At 33.6% G+C, this 14,613-nt stretch overlaps 1 protein-coding gene across 1 annotated transcript in view; it reads left to right on the top strand.

The window, feature by feature from the left end:
- Positions 1–14,613, top strand: part of LOC6038302 (protein lozenge) — a 68,669-nt gene that overhangs the window by 14,455 nt on the left and 39,601 nt on the right. The window contains exon 2 of the mRNA XM_038249316.1: positions 1,023–1,262. Coding sequence (XP_038105244.1) covers positions 1,023–1,262 — 240 coding nt within the window. The remainder of the gene's footprint in view (positions 1–1,022; positions 1,263–14,613) is intronic.

Here is a 14,613-nt window from a genome sequence, read left to right as displayed (position 1 = left end):
AAAATGTCTCCCTCAGCGAAATATCCCATCCGGCGAAACGTACCAGATCCGTTTTTGTCAATTGTTGGACCAGGTTGCCAAATCTTCTTGTCTTTGTCTTCTTTGAAATCCTCTGAATAGTATAATGCTGTATAGTATTGATTTTTGCAGACGAAATACAGTCCAGACTCGATTATCCGAAGGCCTTGGCAAAATTTCACTTCGGATAACCGAATCAAAAAAAAATCGTTGTCTTTCGTCCCTAAACTACTGATTAAGAATTTTTAAATGCAAAATTATCGGCCAAACAAGCTGTGATGAAATATTGATTTTTTTATTTAAAAGGCAATAATTAATTCGATTTTGACTAAAATGGATCTTCTTTGGTTTTTTTTTATTTGGATGAATCCCCATCACATGTTTTTCTAAACAAGTCTCCTACAAATTGGTGGGATCTTCATACAAAATGGGTATATTTGGAGATTTATATTTTTTTAATGGTCCATTTTTGCGTTTTGTGTGTTTTGGATATTTGGAGAAAAAAAAGCTATATCAAAATATTCACTGGACCTTTTAAAAAAAACACCACATGTGGAAATTCGAAAATCTGCATCTTGGAAAAGATTATTCTAATCGATTTGGTGACAAAATTGCAAATGTTATATAGTTCTTTTCAGAAAATGAGAGAAACGTTTCTCATATTTTCAAAAATTATACTTGCAATTTGGAAAAAATAATACGAAATTATAGTGAATTACTCAGATAAAAAAATCCTCCTGACTGGATCAGGACAGTAAATCTATTTTTCATTTTAATTATTTTTTTAATTGTTCAACTCCACCGTCCCCAGCAGTAGTCCCATTCCGCCGGTTGATTTGTGTTTGCCAAAGCGAAAAGATGTAATGAGATGAAACTAATTACTCCTTACGGGATATCGCGTTACTCGCGCAGCTCCAGCCAAAGCTTCTCAACCCACAGACTTGTCATCGATGTAATTTTTACTTCACTTTGCTGATATTATTTGTTTCAATTTTTCATTTCAGTCCGCACCGGTAGCCCGTACTTCCTCTGCTCGGCCCTGCCCAACCACTGGCGCTCGAACAAGACGCTGCCGGCGGCCTTCAAGGTGGTGTGCCTGGGCGACGTTTGCGACGGCACGATGGTCACCATCAAGGCCGGCAACGACGAGAACTTTTGCTCGGAGCTGCGGAACTGCACGGCCGTGATGCGCAACCAGGTGGCCAAGTTTAACGATCTGCGGTTCGTCGGCCGGAGTGGACGAGGTAGGTTTTTTGGACTAGTTGCGTAGAAATCGATAGAAATTGGGATCTTGCGAGAGACCATCTGGAGGTCCGAACTCGGTCACTTGGCACGAGCCAAAACTGTCCAACTGTGGCCAAAACGGGTGATGATCGCGTGGACGGTAATTATTGAAAACGCCCAAATACCTTCTGATTGACCGCAGGACGTCAAAACCGCCGCCTACTGCTACCACTGTTCCGCCGCGGCGAGAGACCTCAAGTCGTCGTCGATTCCGGACTGCGGTTGCACGCAATCACTATTATCAAGAGACACACCTCCGTCGCCGTCTGTTGTTACTACCTCACATGTGTATTTCTTAAAGTTCTCTTGAAGGTCTCGTTGACTGTGTTGTGGAGGGCTCGTGCCGGGGCAATTTGCGCGCAAAAACAATGCACCCGAAACGAAATAATCATACACCTTTGGGAAGAGAGAGGAGAGTCCTTTTTCGAAATTGATGTTGCTGCAGCCCGTTGGCAATTATTAGCTCGTTTTGTTGAATGTAATAATGTTTCTTCGGAGCTACTGCTGAGCAACACACACGTTTGCCAAGTGACGCACTTTTTGGAGGAAATGTTTCTGCCTGGCTGGTGAAAAGTTATCAGCTGGGGCGAGTTCAATAGTCGTTTATTGAATGGTGAGCTTACATTTTCTTTAAATCATTATTGATGAGAATATTTTGGTATTTTTTGTCATTTTGATCCATTTGGTCAGATTTACAAGATGATTTTATTCATATCTGAGCGTTTTTTTTTTTTTTCATTCTTTTCAACATGACCAGTTCTTAAAAAATAATTCGTTTAAAAAAACTGTTAGTTTTTTTGATATGTTTTTTTTTTTCAAGCATGACCAGTTCTTTATGAATAAACTGGTGATGAGAAATAACGAGTCACTCTTTCATAATCCTAATTTTTCATAGCAAATCAATTGTTCGAACAAAATTTCTATGAGTTTTTGCATTTTTTTAAATATGCCCAGTTCGTGGTTTGGTTGAGCGTTTTAGCAGAATGCATTACTATGAATACAAAGAGACGAGTTGCCCGGGCAGACGGTAATAACAAAATTCATGCCATTTCAATAACAATTACTGTTAAAATCACAGAAAGTGTTATGGAATCTTCTTGAAAAATCCATTTTTGCATAAGGGTTTAATAACAGTTTATGTTATCATAACAAAACTTGTTATTGGTCTGATATTGGTTGAAAGCCAAAACAACTTTGGAATAACATTTTTTGTTATGGAAGAATACCTCCATCTGTTATTGGGATGATCGGATTAGTTGTTAAAATAACAAAAAATTATAACAAAGATTTGTTCGAAGAATAACTAAAAATGTTATTAATCTGTTATTACAATAACAAACCAATAACAAAAAAAATAATAACGACGAATAACAAATCTTGTTATAAATAACATAAAATGTTGTTGGCCTAGTATTTTCACATATCAAAAAATGTTATTTCCAAGTTATTTCCGTCTGCTCGGGTGTTCCTTTTAATTCCGCTATGCCCAGTTCTTTTAAAATAAACTACCCGAGCAGACGGAAATAACTTGGGAATAACATTTTTTGATATTTGTTTTGGCTTTCAACCAATATCAGACCAATAAAAATTTTGTTATGATAACATAAACTGTTATTAAACTCTTATTCAAAAATGGATTTTTCAGGAAGATTCCATAACACTTTCTGTTATTTTAGCAGAATTTGTTATTGAAATGGCATGAATTTTGTTATTACCGTCTGCCCGGGTAGTTTTTCAAACCCGAGCAGATGGAAATAGCTTGGGAATAACATTTTTTGATATTTGAAAATACTAGGCCAATAACATTTTATGTTATTTATAACAAGATTTGTTACTCGTCGTTATGAATTTATTGTTATTGGATTGTTATTGTAATAACAGACTAATAACATGTTTAGTTATTCTTCGAACAAATCTTTGTTATTATTTTTTGTTATTTTAACAACTAATCCGATCATCCCAATAACAATTGGAGTTATTTTTCCATAACAAAAAAATTAATTCCAAAATTGTTAAGGCTTTCAACCAATATCAGACCAATAACAAATTTTGTTATGATAACATAAACTGTTATTAAACCCTTATGCAAAAATGGGTTTTTCCAAGAAGATTCCATAACACTTTCCGTTATTTTAACAATATTTGTTATTGAATGGCATGAATTTAGTTATTACCGTCTGCCCGGGAAGCTAATTTCTGTAGTTTTTGTTATTCTATCAAAAATAAAAATCTCATACAGGAAGGTTTTTTTTTCAAAATATGATTTCTATGAGTTTTGCATTCTCTTAAAAAAAAAAACAAAATCTGTAAATACAGTCCAGACTCGATTATCCGAATCCTCTATTATCCGAAATTTCGATTATACGAAGTTCGATTATCTGCTGGTTTTTATGGGAATATTTGAAATTTGAATCAAAATCAAACTCGAATTTCACGACCCCATTTGAGTAGAATTTTAATGGTTGATGGCCTTAATAATTACAAAATGCATTTCTCCAATAATTCAACACCGCCATTTTGGACGCCATCTTCAATAAAATAAATTCTAAACATCGACAATCAAAAATAAGACAAAAAAAAAACAAAAAAAAAATGGTTGATGGCCTTAATAATTACAAAATGCATTTCTCCAATAATTCAACACCGCCATTTTGGACGCCATCTTCAATAAAATAAATTCTAAACATCGACAATCAAAAATAAGACAAAAAAAAAACAAAAAAAACCTGGACTGTAATTTAACGAGATAGTTTTAATTTATATTTTGATAATTTTGTTTTTTTTTTACCTGAGTAGTTTCTTTTAAAACTAGTAGCAATCGAACATTTCTGTATTTTTTTTAGTTTTTGCATTCTATAAAACTCTAGCAGTTTTGAAAAACATTAAGATAAATTATTTATCTGATAACTATTTTTCCTAAATTAAATTTGAAAAGGTTGTTTCGACATTAATTTTATTCAAACATTATGTGTGATATTTTCATCACTTCATAGAAAGTTTTGTTTGCAATACCAAAAACACGAGGTTTTTTGCAAAAATATATAAATACATAATTTGTTGTTACATTAAGCCAAAGATAAATACAAGCAATCCCAATGATTTTTAAAACAAAAACAACATTGGGGAAACGTCCATTCGGTGAAACGACTTTCAGTGAAATTTACCAGATTCAAAAACATGCTTGCTTAGGACGTATCTGAGACCATACTCCTTCAAAAAAGCAATCAACTCCAAGCGAAACTTATTTGTCATTTTTTTTGTTTTGTGATTTTTGTAATTTTTGTATTTTTTTTAATTTTTGCCATTTTTGTAATTTATGTAATTTTTTGTCATTTATGTAATTTTGTGTCAATTATGTCATTTTGGTCATTTTGGTCATTTTGGTCATTTTTGTAATTTTGGTTATATTGTTTTTTTTTTTGTCATTTTCGGGCCTATTTTAAGGGGGAGTAGGGGGTGACATAAAATATTTGCAACGGCCTAAAACAAATGCAAGAAATCTTTTTTTTTGTGTGCCTGTTTTATCTGAGAAGTCAGGACTTTTTAGAAATTCAAGACCCCTCTTCGTCACCTTTCCATTCTCCATAAAAAAATGGCTCTCCCTCCTAAGGTGTGTACGTGGTTACTGGATGGTCCCTAATAATAACCTAAAATTTGTCAAAGACACCAAATCAGAAAATCCTTTATCGAAAGATGTTTACCATACAATCAGATTTTTGTGTCTGGTTTATTGTTCAAGTGGTTTATGGATGACCCCTGAAGATCATGGAGATAGCTTGATGGATTTTTTTTTTAATTTAAATAATGTTTTTCTTTTTTATCATCTAAAAGTTACTAAAAAATGATTTTTTTTAATTTCTGCTTTATGCTAAAACAAAAATATAGTTTTTAGCAAACCATTCCAATTTTGGTTACTTTGGAAAAAAAGCTTTGGGAAACGTAAAGTTAATTTAAACCGTTTGAAAAGTAAAGCTTGATTTATTTCCATAAAGTAAATTTAAAAGTAGTATAAAAATCGGCACAGATGGTTATGTTACAGACAAGCTTTTTAATTTTTCATAAATTTTATTTTTATTAAATTACCAGGAGTGCTGCTAAATAAAATTTATAATAAACAGACATTGAAGTGGCACACAAAGCTCGACAAATATTTTTAAAAATTTAAACAAATAATTTTATTCACTTGAGAAAAATCGCGAAGACAACGATGTGATTTGCTTAAAAAAGTTATGATACTCTTCAAAATTGCTTATTAAAATCGTGACCAGGTCGAAAATAGCTTTAAATTTTGAAACATAACACTTAGATTCAACTGCCAAATTTGCTGGATAATTTTAATTTTTATAATTTTATATGTGCAAAAAGCAAGTGTGCATTTTTTTTATTAATCACTATAAGAAAATCACAACGCCAATGAATAAAGGCGCATAATGCTGTAACCCTTAGTAATTGCATTAACCACAAAATATTTGGTCATTTTGTGGCATTGCGTAAATTCCTAACTAAATTGCTTTATTTTAAAATGTTGGTTTGTTTGATGACTTTGTATAACATTTATTGATCTTAAATTTCCATGCATACTCTAAAATTAACTTTAAACCAACCGGGACCCCAATTAAACTCCAAAATCGATTCGACCTCCTGATGCAGCAGATCTATTTCCCCTCCACGAAATACCCGGTCCAATTTCAACCATTTGAGTGACACCGAAATTGCATCGCCAACTGTGGGACGACGACGGTTCAGGGCGAGACAGGTATGAGAGCGAGTAATGATTACCTTGTCCGACGGCCAACCGGCGGGATGTCACCAACAGCAGCCGGCGGAGATCATCCCGACGGCGGACATATTTCGCGGGTAGTAGCGGTAGGGGTCATTCCGTGTGGTTGGTCATCCTCAGGGGAATGATTGTCAGATGAATGAATGGATGAATGGTTGGAAAAAAGTGGGATTAACCCTTGACCAATTACTTCATGGTTGAAAAATGGAAATTTGATCGATATCTTACCAAAAATAAAAGCTTTATGTAAAAAACGCATCGATTCCACTAAGTCTTAAACCAGAACTCTTGAAATGCTACGACATTAGATTCTGGTTTTTCATTGACATTTTTTTTTAAGAACAAACCTCAATTTTTTGTCGATTGAGGGTTAACTCGAAACGGTGGCAATTTTTTCGTCAATCTACCAGAAAACATCATAAACTCCACCAGTTTTTTTCCCTTCTTTTTTTTTGTGTGGAACTCAAAAAAACCTTTGATTAACTCCATCTTCCTCACATCGAACCCCAAAACTCTTCCTGAGGACTGACCGTTCACGGTAAATTTAAAGCCCGTTTAATGGCCTCTTGTCGTCCCCGGAACTGCACCCACAACAAGATTATGGTTTTCATAGCTTGCAATACATTGTGTCTGGGAGGGTGTTGTCGTCGTGTCGAGTCGTGTGCCCTCGAGGGGGAAAATTCTGGAGGGACTATGCTGCGGTTCCGGGAGGGTTGACGGAAAAGGGTTGTGTGGATAATGAAGTCCGAACGGTAGATATTGATGTAATCACTTTATTAACAAACTCAAACTAGAGCTGAGCAGCGATTACTGTCCTGCGAGCGATTTGATGACCAATTTAAGCGTTTGTTTTGTGTATTGGGACGAAATGAAGTGGCATGTGGTGATGGGGGCGCGGGAATTTCGGTGTCAATTTCGTTGAAATGATAATGAGTAATCTGTTGCTGACGGTTGGTGGAATGACTTTTGCCTGGAATGGACGTGGCGTGGGTGTAAATTTCGATCGGACAGTTGATGGGTTCGTGGCAGATGACAGAATCAAGCTGTTAATTATCTTGGAATTTTATGTATTTTATTTAATATCAAATCATCTTCCAGATTTTACAACGGGCTTTAAAATCTCAAATTTTAAATTCAAAATTACCAAAAATCTAAAAAAAATAACAATTACAAAAATAAAAAATGACCAAAATGACCAAAATTAACAAAATTACCAAAATAAACAAAATGACCAAAATTACCACAATTACTAAAGTTACCAAAATGACCTGAAGGACCTAATTGACCAAAATGACCAAAATGTCCAAAATCAACAAAATGATCAAAATGACCTGAAAGACCTGAATGACCTGAAGGAACTAAATGACCAAAATGAACAAAATGATCAAAATGACTTAAATGACCAAAATGACCAAAATGGCCAAAATGTCCAAAATGACAAATATGACCACAATGATCAAAATGATTAAGATGACCAAAATGATCAAAAAGACCAAAATGATCAAAAAGACCAAAATGATCAAAATGAACAAAATCCAAAATGACCAAAATGACCAAAGTGACCAAAATGACCAAAATGACCAAAATTACCAAAATTAGCAAAATGACCAAAGTGACCAAAATGATCAAAATGATCAAAATGACCAATATGACAAAAATGACCAAAATGACAAAAATAACAATAAACACAAAAATGACAAAAATGACAAAAAATACAAAAATGACATGACCTAAATGTTTCCAAAATCATTTCTTGTCATTTCGGTCATGTCTATGACATGCTCTTCCTTTTATCTTATTTCGACCTCATACAACTTCATTGCAAGATTCATCTACAGTAGATTTGACTCAAAACCTCCCGATTCAGTCAAGCTAATCCATCCTTAACCTCATCTTACATGCTTCAAATGACCCTCACTCTCTCCATAAAAAAAAGATCAGTCGTGATTCAGCGGCGAACCAATCTGATTAAGAGATTAGTTACAACAAATAGTTCTGACACGCGCCATTAATATCTTTAAATTCACAACAAAAGGCGTGTGCCCCTCGCCGCCTTAAGCAGCTATACTAGAATATCTCTGCTGAAGAATGACGCAAAAAAGGGGTTCAAAGCATTTCTTAAGGTTGGATGAAAAATCACCCGGCAGCTCATCACTCGCCCCGAACAATGATGATATGCACAACGCGCGCGTTGATGATAAATAATTATGATAATATTAAAGCGAGAATGCTTGTGCTCTCGGAAGGTAAATTAACCATGCCTCACAATTGAACTGATTTTTCCTGGAAATTTCTTCGAAAACAACGTACGTACGCGCGATGTTGATGCCTTAATTCGGTCAAAATTTGTGCTACGACCTTTTGAAACATTACCCGCTAACCTGGCTGGTGTTCTGACTGATGGCGCAGGGTTACGGTTTATTAAAATGTCATCAATTGTGAGCGGTGGCGGGCAGGACGATGCTCGCTGTGTTGAGTTTGAAAAATGGAGCGGGTTCTTGAAAGGAGCGAGTGCTTCAGAAAGGAGAAAAGTCACTTGTAAAACTTTGCGCTGACTGATGACTTGAAGGTTTGTGGAGAATAATGCCTGGTCGAAGAAATGGTATGCTGAACTTGCAGATCTACTTATTTTAATCATTGACAAAACTAGAATGGACAGTAGAAGGTTACGTAATGTTTGAATGAACCCTAATGACAGTTCCAAGACAGTTCGACAGAACTTTGACAGATTTGTACTTGGATTTTCGTGAAACTTTGCTCTAAGGGGTAATTTTTGTCCCTGATCGCCAATCCAAGACCATTTCTCGATATTTCGTGACGGTGGGGCGGAATGACCCTTGAATTTTTCTGGATTTTTGCTAAGACACGTTTTTCAGTGAATTGTATCTCGAAACCGTGAAGAGATAGAAATTTGGTGTCAGAGGGACATTTTTGTAAAATTGTAAGGTAAACGTATTTTTCTTCAAAAATAGTTTCAAAATTGCTGCCGTTTTACTGTGATGCCCGTATACTCAACTATCAAAAATCGAGAGAGATGTCATTTTATGAGAAATTTAATTTTCTTTTAAAGTCTGTTAATCGATAGAATTATCGTCAAAAGCATATGCGTCCGGTCTAAAATTTGCCGCCGAGATATGATTTTTTTTTAAATTGTGATTTCTGGAAAAAATGAAAATTTATACATAATTTCTTTTAATTTCATTTGTTTAAAAAAAATTGAAATCGAAAATACTTTACAGATTTTTTGTTAAAGTGCCTCGTTTTCAAGATATAGACACAAATAGCGAAATATTTGCAGTTTTTCGATTATTAAAATTGGTAACCATGCATGAGTGACCATTTCTGATTTTTTTTTAGTTTAGAAAATTTGCTTTAAAATTGTTTAAGATACTAGAAGATTGGATTGAAAGTAAAATTGAAGTTTTCTAAGGCTCACCCAAACAACCCTCCATTTTCTTATGCCGATTTCTCAGTATAAAATTAATTATTTTTTTCAAAGATCAAATTTTTCAGAATTTTTTTGACCATACTTCTCTATAGCTCAAAAATAGCGGGTTTTGGTCTCGTAAATCATATCAAAAAATCTCAAAAATAAAAAAATACCAATTTTGGGAAAAAAATTTGAAATCGGCCGATTTTGTAAAGAATGGCTCAAATACTAAAAAACACAAAATTGTGATTTTTTTTTTCTAAAATACTCAATTTTTCTTAATTTTTAATATGGGTATCAAAAGGTTTGAAATTTTGGATACATTTGCACTGTTTCAAAGTTTTTTTTTAAATACTTACCTTTTTACAAAATAATGTTTTTTTTAAATACAATTTTTCATAATTTGCAATATGGGTATCAAACGATGTGAAATTTTGGAAGATTCTTTCACAGAAATTGTGCAGAAAGGCCAAAATAATGGCTGCAGACTTTAAGTATTTCATTCAATCACGATGAAACAGTAAATATGCATGCAAAATTTTGAATTGGTTGGTACTTTTACATTTTTTTCAAAATTAAGTACAAGAAGTACGCTATTTTGTTTATATTTAAATAATTCATTCAAAAAACTTTAGAACAGTTAAAATGCATGCAAATTTTCGAATTGTCTGATACCCGTTTTGCAAATTATGAAAATTTGGGTACTTTCAAAAAAATACGTAATTTTGTGAAAATTTTAGAACTTGAATAAAAAACTCTAATAAAAATGAAAAAGCACACCAAATTTCGCTTCGTTTATGAAAAATTGAGTATTTTCGAATAAAAAACGGTAATTCGTGAAAAAAAATTTCCCTTACAAAAAAAACTCTAATTAAAGTAAAAAAGCGTACAGAATTTCGCATCGTTTGATACCCATATTGCAAATGATTAAAATTAGAGTATTTTCGAAAAAAAAAAACCGGTAGTTTGTGAAAGTTATAGTAGTTAACAAAAAAACTCTATTAAAGTGAAAAAGCATCTAAAATTTCGCTTCGTTTGAAACCCATATTGTAAAATGTGATAATTTGAGTATTTTAGAAAAAAATATGGTATTTTGTAAAAAAATCGTATTTTACAAATATAAACTCTACCAAGAGTGAAAAAGCATAAAAAAAATCACTTCGTTTGAAACCCATAATGCAAATTATGAAAATTTGAACATTTTCGAAAAAAAAATACGGTATTTTGTGAAAAAAAATTAGTAGTTTACAAAAAAACTTTAATTATAGTGAAAAAGATTACAAAATTTTGCTTCGTTTGATACCCACATTGCAAAATATGAAAAATTGAGTATTTTAGAAAAGATATGGTATTTTGTGAAAATTTTCGTATTTTACAAAAATAAACTCTACTAAGAGTGAAAAAGCATAACAAAAGTCGCTTCGTTTGAAACCTATAATGCAAATTATGAAAATTTTAGCATTTTTGAAAAAAAAATACGGTATTTTGTGAAAAATTTTCAGTAGTTTCAAAAAAAAACTCCAATCAAAGTAAAAGGCAAACTAAATTTCGCTTCGTTTAAAACCCATATTGCAAAATATAAAAATTTGAGTGTTTTAGAAAAGATATGGTATTTTGTGAAAATTTTCGCATTTTACAAAAATAAACTATACTAAGAGTGAAAAAGCATCAAAAATTCGCTTCGTTTGAAACCCAGAATGCAAATTATGAAAACTTTAGTATTTTCGAAAAAATACGGTATTTTGTGAAATTTTTATTATTATACAAAAAAAACTCCAATTAAAGTAACAAAATTTCTCATCGTTTGTAACCCAGATTGAAAAAAATATGAAAATTTGAGTATTTTAAAAAAAATATTATATTTTGTGAAAATATTCGTATTTTACAAAAATAAACTCTACTAAGAGTGAAAAGGCATAAAAAAATTCGCTTCGTTTGAAACCCATAATGCAAATTATGAAAATTAGAGCCTTTTTCGGAAAAAAAATAATCAAACTGATAGATTCAGTCAATTTTAGAAAGATTTGAAAAATGGGTTATCGTCCGCTATCAAAAATTTTGATAAATAAATATTAGGAATTTGAGTTTTACGAAAAAGTTTGTATTTTTAAGTGTTGATTTTGGGCAGTTTTTCAAATTGTTCACCCCTAAAACTCAGCGTGTGCCTTTGAATTTTTTTTCAGATGGTTCAGCTGATTTTGCTTAAGTATGACCCTTTGGACGTTTCTGTTTAACTACAATTTCTTTTAGTTTGTAATATTAGAGTAAGGGAAAATTAACCCTCTACAACCCTACACTGGCTCTATGTGGGCTTCATCCAAGATTCATCTTAAAATTCGCCAAAAATCAATTTTTCAACCAATTTTTGATGTTAAAAAACATTGGAAAGAAAAATTCTTATAATTCTAAATTTGGAGATTTGACTTGTTTTATTTGACATTGGGCATTAGAGGGTTAATTTATAAGTTTAAAGGTATTTTAATGATACAACAAACGTTATATCCTGAAATATTTTTTAAATTTCTTTCGATATAAATTGTTTACAAAAATACGTTAAACCCAGTGAATGTATTTACTTTTCCTGTCCTCATGGGGTAATAAAAATGCTAATTTTTAATTGCCCAAGATAATAATTCGGAAAATATCATTATACAACTCATTTGAATTGCGAAAAGTTCAACTTTTCACAACTTCGTCAAGTGCAAAAAATTAGAACTTTTCTTTTTAAATTTTACTTTGAAAAATCACATTCAATCTTCTTCTCGTTACAAAAACTGATAGAGTAAGTTTTTCAAAATACAGTTTTTAGATTGGAACATTTGTTCAATTTTTGGACTAGAAATGTCAAAGGAACATGTTTTTTTTATGTTTGAAACATTCAAAATGTGTTTTTTTTTTGCATTTTCGGACCAATTCTTTGCAAGAGACATTTCCTTTTCAATAAAATTTTTGAAAGTTCACTAATATTTCTCCGAAATCTAAAAAAATATCTTATTTCCTTAGTTGTAATAATAATAAATAGTTAATGGAAATAAGACAGAGATATTAAATTTTTTGAGATTTTTTTTTTATTTTTGAGATTTAAGAAAATCCATTTTTAACAATATTTTTGGTCTTCTGTCAAGGAAAAATCAGCTTTTTTTTTAGGGATTTGACACGACATCATGATCGCCGACGGCATTCAACCCCTCAACAATCTTGCACCACGTGGTAGCCGGCGGTTTAATTGATTTCGCCAAGTGTATTTTTTCAGAGAACAACTTTGCGGTAGCCTCCCCGAGTGTCGTCCACACACGCACGCGCGCCGAGCTCGAACTAATAAATAATAAATTTTCGGGTTTTGAGGTTTTTGGCGGAGTCAATTGTGTGGTCTTTTTACGATTGCTTCGGTGGGCATTGAAATGTTTTTTTTTTTTTTTTTTTGCGGTGTTTGGGTTGATATCGACTCCTCCACACCTCCGAAGAGGTGTGAACTTCTGGCTTCTGGGTCTGAAATCGTAAATTTGCTGATATATTGTAGCCTTTCTTTCTTTTCTGCACAAAATTGAATCCTGTCGAAGATCTAATCGATTACGGCGCGGCGCGCCGTCCGAACCGTCCATAAATTACTCAACGCGCCCCCGCACAAAGGTGTCGTGCACGCCGCCGCCATTAGGATGAAGTGTTAATGCTGCTTTAATATTTTTAAATCGCAGCTTAAATCATTTTTACGACACTTATGGGCGCGCTGGTCCGATCTTTGTTCTTGGCCCGTCCGCGGGGATGCCGACTCGAGAAACTCCTCCAATAATTAATGGTCGGTAATTTACTACAATGAAAGAGATTCCCGCGAGCGCGCGAAACCATCGTTTAGCGGTTTTAGACGAACCGCCCTGCCATTTTTCTTCAAAAACATCTTTCCACTTATAAGTAGCAAATTAAGTGCCCGATTTGCAGTTTGAACGAGCGTCGGAGACAATTGGTTGCGCCCGAATGTCGGCAACCCGGGCAAGGGTGTTTATGTAATTGTAACCTACTTTAATTGAATATCGAATTTCCGGAGCAGCGACAGTTGGGCTTGATTAGTGCGCCTCAAGTGGTCGGCAAAGCCACAAAAGAAGATGTCCTTCCATGGGCCTGGACTGGACTGGCCTGGACCGGACGACGACGATGAAGAAAGTAGATTTAGGTCCCCAGTTCGAAACCACAACAGCCAAGACGTCTCACCGAGTTTGGTTAATAGGTTGGTTGGATCTGCTGGGAGGAAGAAGAAGAAGAAGGTCCACTTGTATCTGTTACTTTCAAATGATGTGTAAATAAATTTAAACTGCTTAGAATCGTGCTGGGAAAGTGCTGCCACAATTATAATCTGGACTGACTGTGAGGACGACCTCTTGCGTCGGGCTGTCGATATTGGTCTTTAAAAGATGAGCATTCTGTGAGATTTCGGTCATTCGATTTTTTTGTATTTTTTTAATCCGACTCAAACTTTTTTGGTGCCTTCGGTATGCCCAAAGAAGCCATTTTGCATCATTAGTTTGTCCATATAATTTTCCATACAAATTTGGCAGCTGTCCATACAAAAATGATATATGAAAATTCAAAAGGAATTTTTTGATCGATTTGGTGTCTTCGGCAAAGTTGTAGGTATGGATAAGGACTGCACTGAAAAAAATGATACACGGTAAAAAAATTGGTGATTTTTAATTTCACTTTTTGTCCGGAAAATGTTATTTGCAAAAAAAAAAACACTTTTTTATTTTTTTTTAATTTCTGATATGTTTTAGGGGACATCAAATGTCAACTTTGCAGAAATTTCCAGAATGTGCAAAAAAAAATCTTTAATCGAGTTACTAATTTTTGAATCAATACTGATTTTTTCAAAAAAAAATCGCCCTGGGCTTTGTCATAATGAGTGTCATAGGTTTGATGCTTGTTTGGCAAAGAGTATGATTTGATTCGATGTGGAATTAAAATCGAAGTGTTCAGTATATTGCTGAAGCTTCCATTTTTACGCATGGACACCACTTCATGCTGCGAGAACCCACTTTGGCGTAGTCTCAGGGCTTCATCGATGGCCGGTAAGCTGTCATCGAGACAAGGAGGTTCTCTAGTAGTGGAA

Source organism: Culex quinquefasciatus, chromosome 1 (genome assembly GCF_015732765.1).
Source record: "Culex quinquefasciatus strain JHB chromosome 1, VPISU_Cqui_1.0_pri_paternal, whole genome shotgun sequence".
NCBI classification, from domain to species: Eukaryota; Metazoa; Arthropoda; class Insecta; order Diptera; family Culicidae; genus Culex; species Culex quinquefasciatus.
Note: the sequence above shows the minus strand (reverse complement) of the source record. Positions and strands in the feature narration are given on the sequence as shown.